The 14095-nt window shown below is 37.5% G+C and overlaps 1 protein-coding gene across 1 annotated transcript in view; it reads right to left on the minus strand.

Moving 5' to 3' along the window:
- pdgfrb (platelet-derived growth factor receptor, beta polypeptide) overlaps window positions 1-14095 on the minus strand; it is a 151033-nt gene that overhangs the window by 81726 nt on the left and 55212 nt on the right. Inside the window, exon 2 of the mRNA XM_061930654.1 lies at window positions 12555-12647. Within this exon, the coding sequence (XP_061786638.1) occupies window positions 12555-12612 (58 nt within the window). The 5' untranslated portion in view covers window positions 12613-12647. The remainder of the gene's footprint in view (window positions 1-12554; window positions 12648-14095) is intronic.

Below are 14095 nucleotides of genomic sequence, written 5' to 3' on the forward strand. Positions count from 1 at the left end.
TTGACAGTAAATATTCCGACATTTTGACAGAAATGTTCCGACATTGACACTTACCGGTAGATAAAATCCCGACATTTTGACACTTAGAAAAAATCCAACTTTTTGACTCAAAATATTCCGACATTTTGACAGTAAATATTCCGACATTTTGACAGAAATGTTCCGACATTTTGACAGAAATGTTCCGACATTGACACTTAGATAAAATCCCGACATTTTGACACTTGGAAAAAATCCAGATTTTCTCACATTTAGAAAAAATCCCAACTTTTTGACTCAAAATATTCCGACATTTTGACAGAAATGTTCCGACATTTTGACAGAAATGTCCCGACATTGACACTTAGATAAAATCCCGACATTTTGACACTTAGAAAAAATCCAACTTTTTGACTCAAAATATTCCGACATTTTGACAGTAAATATTCCGACATTTTGACAGAAATGTTCCGACATTTTGACAGAAATGTTCCGACATTGACACTTAGATAAAATCCCGACATTTTGACACTTGGAAAAAATCCAGATTTTCTCACATTTAGAAAAAATCCCAACTTTTTGACTCAAAATATTCCGACATTTTGACAGAAATGTTCCGACATTTTGACAGAAATGTCCCGACATTGACACTTAGATAAAATCCCGACATTTTGACACTTAGAAAAAATCCAACTTTTTGACTCAAAATATTCCGACATTTTGACAGTAAATATTCCGACATTTTGACAGAAATGTTCCGACATTTTCACAGAAATGTTCCGACATTGACACTTAGATAAAATCCCGACATTTTGACACTTGGAAAAAATCCAGATTTTCTCACATTTAGAAAAAATCCCAACTTTTTGACTCAAAATATTCCGACATTTTGACAGAAATGTTCCGACATTTTGACAGAAATGTCCCGACATTGACACTTAGATAAAATCCCGACATTTTGACACTTAGAAAAAATCCAACTTTTTGACTCAAAATATTCCGACATTTTGACAGTAAATATTCCGACATTTTGACAGAAATGTTCCGACATTTTGACAGAAATGTTCCGACATTGACACTTAGATAAAATCCCGACATTTTGACACTTGGAAAAAATCCAGATTTTCTCACATTTAGAAAAAATCCCAACTTTTTGACTCAAAATATTCCGACATTTTGACAGAAATGTTCCGACATTTTGACAGAAATGTCCCGACATTGACACTTAGATAAAATCCCGACATTTTGACACTTAGAAAAAATCCAACTTTTTGACTCAAAATATTCCGACATTTTGACAGTAAATATTCCGACATTTTGACAGAAATGTTCCGACATTTTGACAGAAATGTTCCGACATTGACACTTAGATAAAATCCCGACATTTTGACACTTGGAAAAAATCCAGATTTTCTCACATTTAGAAAAAATCCCAACTTTTTGACTCAAAATATTCCGACATTTTGACAGAAATGTTCCGACATTTTGACAGAAATGTCCCGACATTGACACTTAGATAAAATCCCGACATTTTGACACTTAGAAAAAATCCAACTTTTTGACTCAAAATATTCCGACATTTTGACAGTAAATATTCCGACATTTTGACAGAAATGTTCCGACATTTTGACAGAAATGTTCCGACATTGACACTTAGATAAAATCCCGACATTTTGACACTTGGAAAAAATCCAGATTTTCTCACATTTAGAAAAAATCCCAACTTTTTGACTCAAAATATTCCGACATTTTGACAGAAATGTTCCGACATTTTGACAGAAATGTCCCGACATTGACACTTAGATAAAATCCCGACATTTTGACACTTAGAAAAAATCCAACTTTTTGACTCAAAATATTCCGACATTTTGACAGTAAATATTCCGACATTTTGACAGAAATGTTCCGACATTTTGACAGAAATGTTCCGACATTGACACTTAGATAAAATCCCGACATTTTGACACTTGGAAAAAATCCAGATTTTCTCACATTTAGAAAAAATCCCAACTTTTTGACTCAAAATATTCCGACATTTTGACAGAAATGTTCCGACATTTTGACAGAAATGTCCCGACATTGACACTTAGATAAAATCCCGACATTTTGACACTTAGAAAAAATCCAACTTTTTGACTCAAAATATTCCGACATTTTGACAGTAAATATTCCGACATTTTGACAGAAATGTTCCGACATTTTGACAGAAATGTTCCGACATTGACACTTAGATAAAATCCCGACATTTTGACACTTGGAAAAAATCCAGATTTTCTCACATTTAGAAAAAATCCCAACTTTTTGACTCAAAATATTCCGACATTTTGACAGAAATGTTCCGACATTTTGACAGAAATGTCCCGACATTGACACTTAGATAAAATCCCGACATTTTGACACTTAGAAAAAATCCAACTTTTTGACTCAAAATATTCCGACATTTTGACAGTAAATATTCCGACATTTTGACAGAAATGTTCCGACATTTTGACAGAAATGTTCCGACATTGACACTTAGATAAAATCCCGACATTTTGACACTTGGAAAAAATCCAGATTTTCTCACATTTAGAAAAAATCCCAACTTTTTGACTCAAAATATTCCGACATTTTGACAGAAATGTTCCGACATTTTGACAGAAATGTCCCGACATTGACACTTAGATAAAATCCCGACATTTTGACACTTAGAAAAAATCCAACTTTTTGACTCAAAATATTCCGACATTTTGACAGTAAATATTCCGACATTTTGACAGAAATGTTCCGACATTTTGACAGAAATGTTCCGACATTGACACTTAGATAAAATCCCGACATTTTGACACTTGGAAAAAATCCAGATTTTCTCACATTTAGAAAAAATCCCAACTTTTTGACTCAAAATATTCCGACATTTTGACAGAAATGTTCCGACATTTTGACAGAAATGTCCCGACATTGACACTTAGATAAAATCCCGACATTTTGACACTTAGAAAAAATCCAACTTTTTGACTCAAAATATTCCGACATTTTGACAGTAAATATTCCGACATTTTGACAGAAATGTTCCGACATTTTGACAGAAATGTTCCGACATTGACACTTAGATAAAATCCCGACATTTTGACACTTGGAAAAAATCCAGATTTTCTCACATTTAGAAAAAATCCCAACTTTTTGACTCAAAATATTCCGACATTTTGACAGAAATGTTCCGACATTTTGACAGAAATGTCCCGACATTGACACTTAGATAAAATCCCGACATTTTGACACTTAGAAAAAATCCAACTTTTTGACTCAAAATATTCCGACATTTTGACAGTAAATATTCCGACATTTTGACAGAAATGTTCCGACATTTTGACAGAAATGTTCCGACATTGACACTTAGATAAAATCCCGACATTTTGACACTTGGAAAAAATCCAGATTTTCTCACATTTAGAAAAAATCCCAACTTTTTGACTCAAAATATTCCGACATTTTGACAGAAATGTTCCGACATTTTGACAGAAATGTCCCGACATTGACACTTAGATAAAATCCCGACATTTTGACACTTAGAAAAAATCCAACTTTTTGACTCAAAATATTCCGACATTTTGACAGTAAATATTCCGACATTTTGACAGAAATGTTCCGACATTTTGACAGAAATGTTCCGACATTGACACTTAGATAAAATCCCGACATTTTGACACTTGGAAAAAATCCAGATTTTCTCACATTTAGAAAAAATCCCAACTTTTTGACTCAAAATATTCCGACATTTTGACAGAAATGTTCCGACATTTTGACAGAAATGTCCCGACATTGACACTTAGATAAAATCCCGACATTTTGACACTTAGAAAAAATCCAACTTTTTGACTCAAAATATTCCGACATTTTGACAGTAAATATTCCGACATTTTGACAGAAATGTTCCGACATTTTGACAGAAATGTTCCGACATTGACACTTAGATAAAATCCCGACATTTTGACACTTGGAAAAAATCCAGATTTTCTCACATTTAGAAAAAATCCCAACTTTTTGACTCAAAATATTCCGACATTTTGACAGAAATGTTCCGACATTTTGACAGAAATGTCCCGACATTGACACTTAGATAAAATCCCGACATTTTGACACTTAGAAAAAATCCAACTTTTTGACTCAAAATATTCCGACATTTTGACAGTAAATATTCCGACATTTTGACAGAAATGTTCCGACATTTTGACAGAAATGTTCCGACATTGACACTTAGATAAAATCCCGACATTTTGACACTTGGAAAAAATCCAGATTTTCTCACATTTAGAAAAAATCCCAACTTTTTGACTCAAAATATTCCGACATTTTGACAGAAATGTTCCGACATTTTGACAGAAATGTCCCGACATTGACACTTAGATAAAATCCCGACATTTTGACACTTAGAAAAAATCCAACTTTTTGACTCAAAATATTCCGACATTTTGACAGTAAATATTCCGACATTTTGACAGAAATGTTCCGACATTTTGACAGAAATGTTCCGACATTTTGACAGAAATGTTCCGACATTGACACTTAGATAAAATCCCGACATTTTGACACTTGGGAAAAATCCAGATTTTCTCACATTCAGAAAAAATCCCAAATTTTTGACTCAAAATATTCCGACATTTTGACAGAAATGTTCCGACATTTTGACAGAAATGTCCCGACATTGACACTTAGATAAAATCCCGACATTTTGACACTTAGAAAAAATCCAGATTTTTTTGACACTTGGAAAAAATTGGACAACGATAACGGCTTTGGTCACAATAACCGTGATGTGGAACGTTCATCCCGGTCAAGGCCAATAGACGTCACTCAAAGACGTGATAGTGAGGGACGTGGCCAGTTCTGCGACACTGGTGGGTCGCCATGGCAGGAAAACCACGGGCCTGTCCCTGGAGAGCATCAGGAAGCCATTAGAGCTAAAGCGCCCGGGAAGGCTACCGGCGTCGAGCCACACAAAAGGAGCAATTAAAGAGTTGGACAATATCGGAATATCGTATATCGGCAAAAAGCCATTATCGGACATCCCTAGTCACTACACATGAAGTACACGTTTGTGTACTTATGGACTAAGTACATCATATCAAAAGATGATTTTTAGTTTTTATTCTAATTAGGGTCCAACAAGCCCAAATAGCAAAGAGAAATAAAAAAAAAGCATGTAAACAAACAGCTTGGGCCTTAAGAGGTTATATAATATGGTTTTAGCATTTATTTATTTTTTTTTATAAAAAAATATTAAAATGGCTCCCCCATATTTGACTTTTCAGTATGTGGCCCTTGGTGGAAAAAGTTTAGACACCCTTTATCTGAAATATTAGAAGCTCTCAAAATAAAATAAAAATGTATGCCATTTTTTTTATTTTGTAAAAAACAATGCTAAAAAAAGATATATTATATGTAGACAGATTACATATATTCATACTTAGTTTTATAGGTGGCAAGGTGTGCTATCCATACTTGCCAACCCTCCCGGATTTTCCGGGAGACTCCCGAAATTCAGCGCCTCTCCCGAAAACCTCCCGGGACAAATTTTCTCCCGAAAAACTCCCGAAATTCAGGCGGAGCTGAGTGACGTGTTGACAACACACAACAACAGTGTCTACCGTAAAGCAGTTGGTCTGCCGTAAACAGCAATGTTGTGACACTTTTAAACAGGACAATACTGCCATCTACTGTACATGCATATGTGACCCACCCATAATGTGTCACATTTTTGTGTTGATTTATTTATTTTATTTTGTGGTTTGAATTCGTTTTTGGAGCTGTCATTACACATGTATCAGTATTCACATTGGTCAGTAGGGGGCAGTAGGGCGTTTCTTCCCAATTGAATGCTATCACCTGCAGACCGGAAGTGTCTTGTCATTCTGATGAGCGCGACCAGTCTGTGAACAATTGAAACGTCCTGTGTGCTTTTTCCTCCTGTATAACAGGTTAGTTTTGGTGAATCAACTCACTGAATAATATCCATGTGATCTTTATAAGTTTAAGTACACATTCTGATGGTGGAGCCTAACTCTAAAGTGTTTGTGAGTTGTAGTTTGTAAATAAACACTGAAATTCAAGTATTTATTTTATATATATATATATATATATATATATATATAGCTAGAATTCACTGAAAGTCAAGTATTTCTTCCATCCATCCATTTTCTACCGCTTATTCCCTTATATATATATATATATCTATCTTAACCACGCCCCCCGCCCCACCCCCACCCCCCACCTCCCGAAATCGGAGGTCTCAAGGTTGGCAAGTATGAGTATATTACTTATTTATTATTTATTCACAGTTTTATTACAGAGAACCAGGAAATAGGATGACATTTCTATGGTGTGAAAAGGGGTAGGATTAAATAAGCTCAGCTTCTTCCTACTCCTTTTCGGACGTGCTGTGATGAAACAACTGGAAATATGTGATGCATGACAGAGTGTACACCGCCTTCCTGTAGCTGAGATAGGCTCCAGCGCCCCCCGCGACCCCAAAGGGAATAAGCGGTAGAAAATGGATGGATGGATGACATTGTATCGTATGCATGTTCCAAACAAACTGAAACTGAACTGAACTGAATGATGGTTGCAAACGTCGGACGTTCTTGATAAGACGACAGCAAACCGAATCTCTTTGTCACTTTTGTTGTCTTTTATACATGTTTCAGAGTCATTTCCCTCTAATTTCCATACAGGTGATAAAAAGTAATGCTCATAATATCCTCTTAAATCAATCATAATATAAAAAATGTAATATTTTGCAAGTAACAACACTGCAAAAAGTGAAATCTGAGTAAGATGAAATATGTCAAATAAGGCTGATATTTGCTTATTTTCTGTCTGATAAGATCATTCTTCTCACTAAGCAGATTTTATGTTGGAGCGTGGTCGGGGGTGGTTGGAGCGTGGTCGGGGGTGGGGCGGGGGGCGTGGTTGGGGGCGTGGTTAAAATATATATATATATATATATATATAAGAAATACTTGACTTTCAGTGAATTCTACCTATATATATATATATATATATATATATATATATATGCCCTGCGATGAGGTGGCGACTTGTCCAGGGTGTACCCCGCCTTCCGCCCGATTGTAGCTGAGATAGGCTCCAGCGCCCCCCGCGACCCCAAAAGGGAATAAGCGGTAGAAAATGGATGGATGGATGGATATATATATATATATATATATATAAATGATAAATAAATGATAAATGGGTTGTACTTGTATAGCGCTTTTCTACCTTCAAGGTACTCAAAGCGCTTTGACACTACTTCCACATTTACCCATTCACACACACATTCACACACTGATGGAGGGAGCTGCCATGCAAGGCGCTAACCAGCACCCATCAGGAGCAAGGGTGAAGTGTCTTGCTCAGGACATGACGACGGACATGACGAGGTTGGTACTAGGTGGGGATTGAACCGGGGACCCTCGGGTCGCGCACGGCCACTCTTCCGCTGCGCCACGCCGTCCCAATATATATATATAAATAAAATAAATACTTGAATTTCAGTGTTCATTTACAAACTACAACTCACAAACACTTTAGAGTTAGGCTCCACCATCAGAATGTGTACTTAAACTTATAAAGATCACATGGATATTATTCAGTGAGTTGATTCACCAAAACTAACCTGTTATACAGGAGGAAAAAGCACACAGGACGTTTCAATTGTTCACAGACTGGTCGCGCTCATCAGAATGACAAGACACTTCCGGTCTGCAGGCGATAGCATTCAATTGGGAAGAAACGCCCTACTGCCCCCTACTGACCAATGTGAATACTGATAAATGTGGAATGACAGCTCCAAAAACGAATTCAAACCACAAAATAAAATAAATAAATCAACACAAAAATGTGACACATTATGGGTGGGTCACATATGCATGTACAGTAGATGGCAGTATTGTCCTGTTTAAAAGTGTCACAACATTGCTGTTTACGGCAGACCAACTGCTTTACGGTCGACACTGTTGTTGTGTGTTGTCAACACGTCACTCAGGTCCGCCTGAATTTCGGGAGTTTTTCGGGAGAAAATTTGTCCCGGGAGGTTTTCGGGAGAGGCGCTGAATTTCGGGAGTCTCCCGGAAAATCCGGGAGGGTTGGCAAGTATGAGTTATGCTGAACCAAATGTGGCGGTCATTTTACTGTTGGCATCGGCTTGCCATCAAAGTAGGCCTATGCCATAAATAATATAGGATATATAAATATTTGGATAGTGGTCCGTGTGGTCAAACTAGACATTTTAGCAGGGTAATGCCCACAATCTGTCCCGACTCCTGACGAAAATATTGCTGCGTAACTTTACAAATACACTTGGCTAATTGACATCAGTCAAATGTGGCAAAACTACTTAGTAAACCATCTTGCAAGAAGCATAAACAAGAGAAACCTACAGCGTAGGACTCGCTGATTGCCATTTGAAGTTCCTCTAATTTCCATACAGGTGATAAAAAGTAATGCTCATAATATATCCTCTTAAATCAATCATAATATAAAAAATGTAATATTTTGCAAGCAACAACACTGCAAAAAGTGAAATCTGAGTGAGATGAAATATGTCAAATAAGGCTGATATTTGCTTATTTTCTGTCTGATAAGATCATTCTTCTCACTAAGCAGATTTTATGTTAGAGTGTTTTACTTGTTTTAAGTGTTTTGCCCCTAAATGATCTCAGTAAGATATTACAGCTTGTTGCTGAGTAAAACATGCTTGAAACTAGAATATCAAGTGTTGCAAAGCTGTGTCATCAACACTCGCAAGTATAAAACTTCTTTTTTAAAGTCATCATTTCTTATTTCAAGCATGAAAAAAAAAAAAATCATGATGTATGCATATCATTATGTCAAGATAATGGCACTAGCATTTACTTATTTAAGAATATTTTTCAACATATTGAGCAAAAAAGGTCTCATTTTTTTTTCTACCAAGAAAAGTGCACTTGTTATTAGTGAGAATATACTTATTTTAAGCTATTTTTGGGGTTCATTGAGGTTAGCTAATTTGACTTGTTTTGGAAAGTCTTGACAAGCCAAATGTTCTTGTTCTATTGGCAGATCATTTTGCTTAGTTCAAATAAAATACCCCTCATTTCAGTTTGTTTTTTTTCTTGTTTTTGAACACTGACTTTTTGCAGTGAACTAACAAGTTTTTCCTCGCCAATTGCTTGAAAGAAATGTCCAATCTCCTAGTTTTCTGTAATGCATCATCTTTTTCCAATAAACTGAAAAATAGACATTTAAGAAAACATGTCACACTAGAACAGGGGTCGGCAACCCGCGGCTCCGGAGCCTGCATGCGGCTCTTTGATCACTCTGATGCGGCTCAGCAGCTTACTTGCTGTACCCCCCGATGTACCCGTGAAATTTCCAGATTTCATTGAAAACTTCCGGGATTTTTATTCACCGATTATCACCCTTACAGCTATAACAAGGGCGTGCCATGATTGAATAACATTTGGCGCCCTCTACATTCTGCATTAACAGCGTACCAGCCCAACACTTGTTATGCGCTATACATCTTCTGTTTGCACACGTACGTGACAGCAAGGCATACTTGGTCAACAGCCACACAGGTTACACTGACGGTGACCATATAACACAACTTTAACACTCTTACTACCGTATTTTCCGCACCATAAGGCGCCCTGGGTTATAAGCCGCGCCTTCAATGAACGGCATATTTCAAAACTTTGTCCACCTATAAGCCGCCCCGTGTTATAAGCCGCATCTAACTGCGCTAAAGGAATGTCAAAAAAACAGTCAGATAGGTCAGTCAAACTTTAATAATATATTAAAAACCAGCGTGATGTGGGTGCGCATGGAGTCGTATATCAACATGGACGGAGCTGCGTGAAAAAAGCCACCCGGCCTCTTCGCGTAAACTTACCTTAACCACTCGCTCATCTTTTCTTCATCCATCCCTTCGAGTTAGCTTTTATGATGACGCCGGCTGGAAAGGTCTCTTTTGGCAAGGTCTTCCTTTTGAATATCACCATGGGTGGAAGTTTCTGGCCATTAGCATGGCAAGCTAGAACCACAGTGAAGGATGACTTCTCTTTCCCTGTGGTGCGAATATTCACCGTACGTGCTCCCGTTGTATCCACAGTGCGGTTCACAGGAATATCAAAAGTCAGTGGAACCTCGTCCATGTTGATAATGTTCTCTGACCGGATCTTTTTTTCAGCTATCTTGTTTTTACAATATGCACGGAAAGTAGCCAGCTTTTCTTGAACGTCTTTAGGCAGTTGCTGTGAAATAGTAGTCCGTGTGCGGATGGAGAGATTGCGTCTTTTCATGAACCGGATCCCTGTCGCTTAGTAGGAGCCATTTTGTGGTCTTTACAGATGTAAACACACAAAGGAAATGAAACGTAATATCCGCGCGCTTCTTCTTCTTCTACGCGGGCGGGTGGTTGCTTACAGTAGAAGAAGAAGCGCTTCCTGTTCTATGGGGGCGGGTGCTTACCTTGGCGGTTGCTTGCGTAGAAGAAGAAGCACTTCCTCTTCTACGGGGAAAAAAGATGGCGGCTGTTTACCGTAGTTGCGAGACCGAAACTTTATGAAAATGAATCTTAATATTAATCCATATATAAAGCGCACCGGGTTATAAGCCGCACTGTCAGCTTTTGAGTAAATTTGTGGTTTTTAGGTGCGGCTAATAGTGCGGAAAATACGGATAATGCGCCACACTTTGAACCAAAACCAAACAAGAATGACAAACACATTTCGGGAGAACATCTGCACCTTAACACAACATAAACACAACAGAACAAACACCCAGAATCCCATGCAGCCCTGACTCTTCCGGGCTATATTATACACCCCTGCTACCACCAAACCCCCCCCCTCTCTGTTCGTCGGTTGAGGTGGGCGGGGTTTGGTAGCGGTGGTGTATAATGTATCCCGGAAGAGTTAGGGCTGCATGGGATTCTGGGTATTTGTCCTGTTGTGTTTATGTTGTGTTACAGTGCAGATGTTCTCCCGAAATGTGTTTGTCATTCTTGTTTGGTGTGGGTTCACAGTGTGGCGCATTATTAGTAAGAGTGTTAAAAGTTTTTTTTATACCGCCACCGTCAGTGTGGTTGTTGACTAAGTATGCCTTGCTGTCACCTACGTGAGCAAGCGGAAGCCTCAAACAACGTGTGGCTGATCAGGCACGCTGATTGTAGTGGGTGTTATATGCTGTATCATCATGGCACACATAACGCTGACAAGCGCCATTCATTTTGAACCCGTGTGACGCACCAGCTTTCAAATTCCATATAAGAGTGTGGGCAGCGTGTCTGAGATCCCTAGTTATACATAGCACAAAGCAAAGAAAAATACTTTGTATGCAGTGTTATTTCATTTAAAAATTTCAAAAAAATTTTGCGGCTCCCATTGTTTTCTATAATTTGTGAAACCGGTCAAAATGGCTCTTTGACTGGTAAAGGTTGCCGACCCCTGCACTAGAACAAATAGTGTAAGACAACACATCACAACAAGATATGATTGTATTTGACAGTAATCGGTGAAAACCAAATTGCTGCCACGTGTTCAATCTGTAGCAGATCAGGATGAAAATTAGTGTGACCAGGGCCGGCCCGTGGCATAGGCCGTATAGGCAAATGCTAAGGGCGCCGTCCATCAGGGGGCGCCACGCCAGTGTCACAAATGTTGGAGAAAAAAAAAAAAAAGAAAAAAAAAAAAGTTGGTACTATTATTTGTAAATACAAAAAATAATCCCACGTTAATTAAAATGCAAAATAAAGCCTTTTTAATAGAAATATTATTTGTTACAACATTAAGGGGCACGGTGCGCCCCCTCCCTTCCCGTATCATGACTCTCTTTGGACGTCACCACATCAAAAAATCAACACAAGATGTCAAACTGGCCAAAACTGTCAGGTGCCCAGGGAAGAAAAAAGAGAAAAGAAAAGGAGGAGAAACGAGAAAAGACAGAGGTAGCAGGTAGGTAACGTTAGCCTACATGAAATTATTTGTCTGTTACAGAATGTGATAGTAACCTGGCTTTTTAGCATTAAGCTAATGTTACATGATTCGGCAATTGCTAATCAATAAATAGCTAGTTCTGTTTTAACGTCGGGTTAATATTGTGGAGGGGGCTAAATTGTTATGGAAAATAATAATGTAACGTTAGGTAATTACAGTACTCCCACCTTACATTCCTCAGGGACATTTGTATTAGATATTTTAAGCAGGTGTTTTTTGTTTACATTGTTATTGCCTTCTGGTTAGCTAATGTTTGCCCTGCAGGTAATAGTCACTTTTCCACCCCTTTATATATTAGGTATAGTTGTAAGTAAGTAAAAAAAAAGGTCAAAGACAAAGGTATTCGGTTTCTTGTGAGTATATACACTTCACTGCCGATGTGTATATATAAAATCTTGCCTAGGGCGCCAGATTGGTTAGGGCCGGGCCTGGGTGTGACATAATAGCTTGGTTCTGCATTCAGAATAAACAGGATTTGACAGATCTACAAATCACATTTTCAACCATTAAATATGCATTAATTTAGTTGAATTTATTTTTGGAAAATGTTGGTGTGCTCACCTGCGACTGTCAAATGGAGGGTGAAGATGTGCACACTCCTCATCGTGGAACTGCTCATGTTCTGAAAAAAGCCGATCTTTTCAATTCAATGACCTGTAAAAACATACAAATAACAAATAACACATTTCAGCAACCATTTTTCTTTTTCTTAAGGAACGGTCCTAGAGAAAATGTTATGATCTCACATGACAGTTATTCGTTTCTTGTATCTTATTTTTCGTTGCACTTCCTATTTAGCTCCATTTCTCAGGTGTGATCACTGGCTCCCTCACTTATACTTGGTTGCCAATCAGCATACTTGCCAACCTTGAGACCTCCGATTTCGGGAGGTGGGGGGTGGGGGGCGGGGGGTGTGTTTAAGATATATATATATATATATATATATATATATATATATATATATATATATATATATATATATATATATATATATATACTATATATATATATATATATATATATATAAGAAATACTTGACTTTCAGTGAATTCTAGCTATATATATATTTTTTATTTTTTATTTTTTATTTATTTATATGTATATATATATATATATATATATAAATAAAATAAATACTTGAATTTCAGTGTTCATTTATTTACACATATACACACACATAACACTCATCTACTCATTGTTGAGTTAAGGGTTGAATTGTCCATCCTTGTTCTATTCTCTGTCACTATTTCAGAACACACACATTATACAAATATACATTATAAAATCAATAAGAAAACGGTAGCTCTAATTTGGGAGTCTGAATTAGGATCAGAAGTTCCTATATAAACATTGCATACTCACGTCGCCTTTTTGTATTGATTACTGCAGCTGTGCACTGGATTCATTCACAAATACAAACTACAACTCACAAACACTTTAGAGTTAGGCTCCACCATCAGAATGTGTACTTAAACTTATAAAGATCACATGGGTATTATTCAGTGAGTTGATTCACCAAAACTAACCTGTTATACAGGAGGAAAAAGCACACAGGACGTTTCAATTGTTCACAGACTGGTTTCGCTCATCAGAATGACAAGACACTTCCGGTCTGCAGGTGATAGCATTCAATTGGGAAGAACCGCCCTACTGCCCCCTACTGACCAATGTGAATACTGATAAATGTGTAATGACAGCTCCAAAAACGAATTCAAACCACAAAATAAAATAAATAAATCGACACAAAAATGTGACACATTATGGGTGGGTCACATATGCATGTACAGTAGATGGCAGTATTGTCCTGTTTAAAAGTGTCACAACATTGCTGTTTACGGCAGACCAACTGCTTTACGGTAGGTAGACGAAAACTTGACTGCTGTTGTTGTGTGTTGTTACCGCGCTGGGAGGACGTTAATGAAACTGCCTAACAATAAACACACATAAGAAACCAAGAACTCGCCCTCCATCATTCTACAGTTATAACGTGATTGGGCAGGTATGCTGTTTATATTGTGCAGCCCCACATTACCGGCAGCACTCATGCATCCCCAGACCATAACACTACCACCTCAATGGGAATACGCAACTAACTGGTGTTA

The sequence above is a fragment of the Nerophis lumbriciformis genome, linkage group LG36 (assembly GCF_033978685.3).
Source record: "Nerophis lumbriciformis linkage group LG36, RoL_Nlum_v2.1, whole genome shotgun sequence".
NCBI classification, from domain to species: Eukaryota; Metazoa; Chordata; class Actinopteri; order Syngnathiformes; family Syngnathidae; genus Nerophis; species Nerophis lumbriciformis.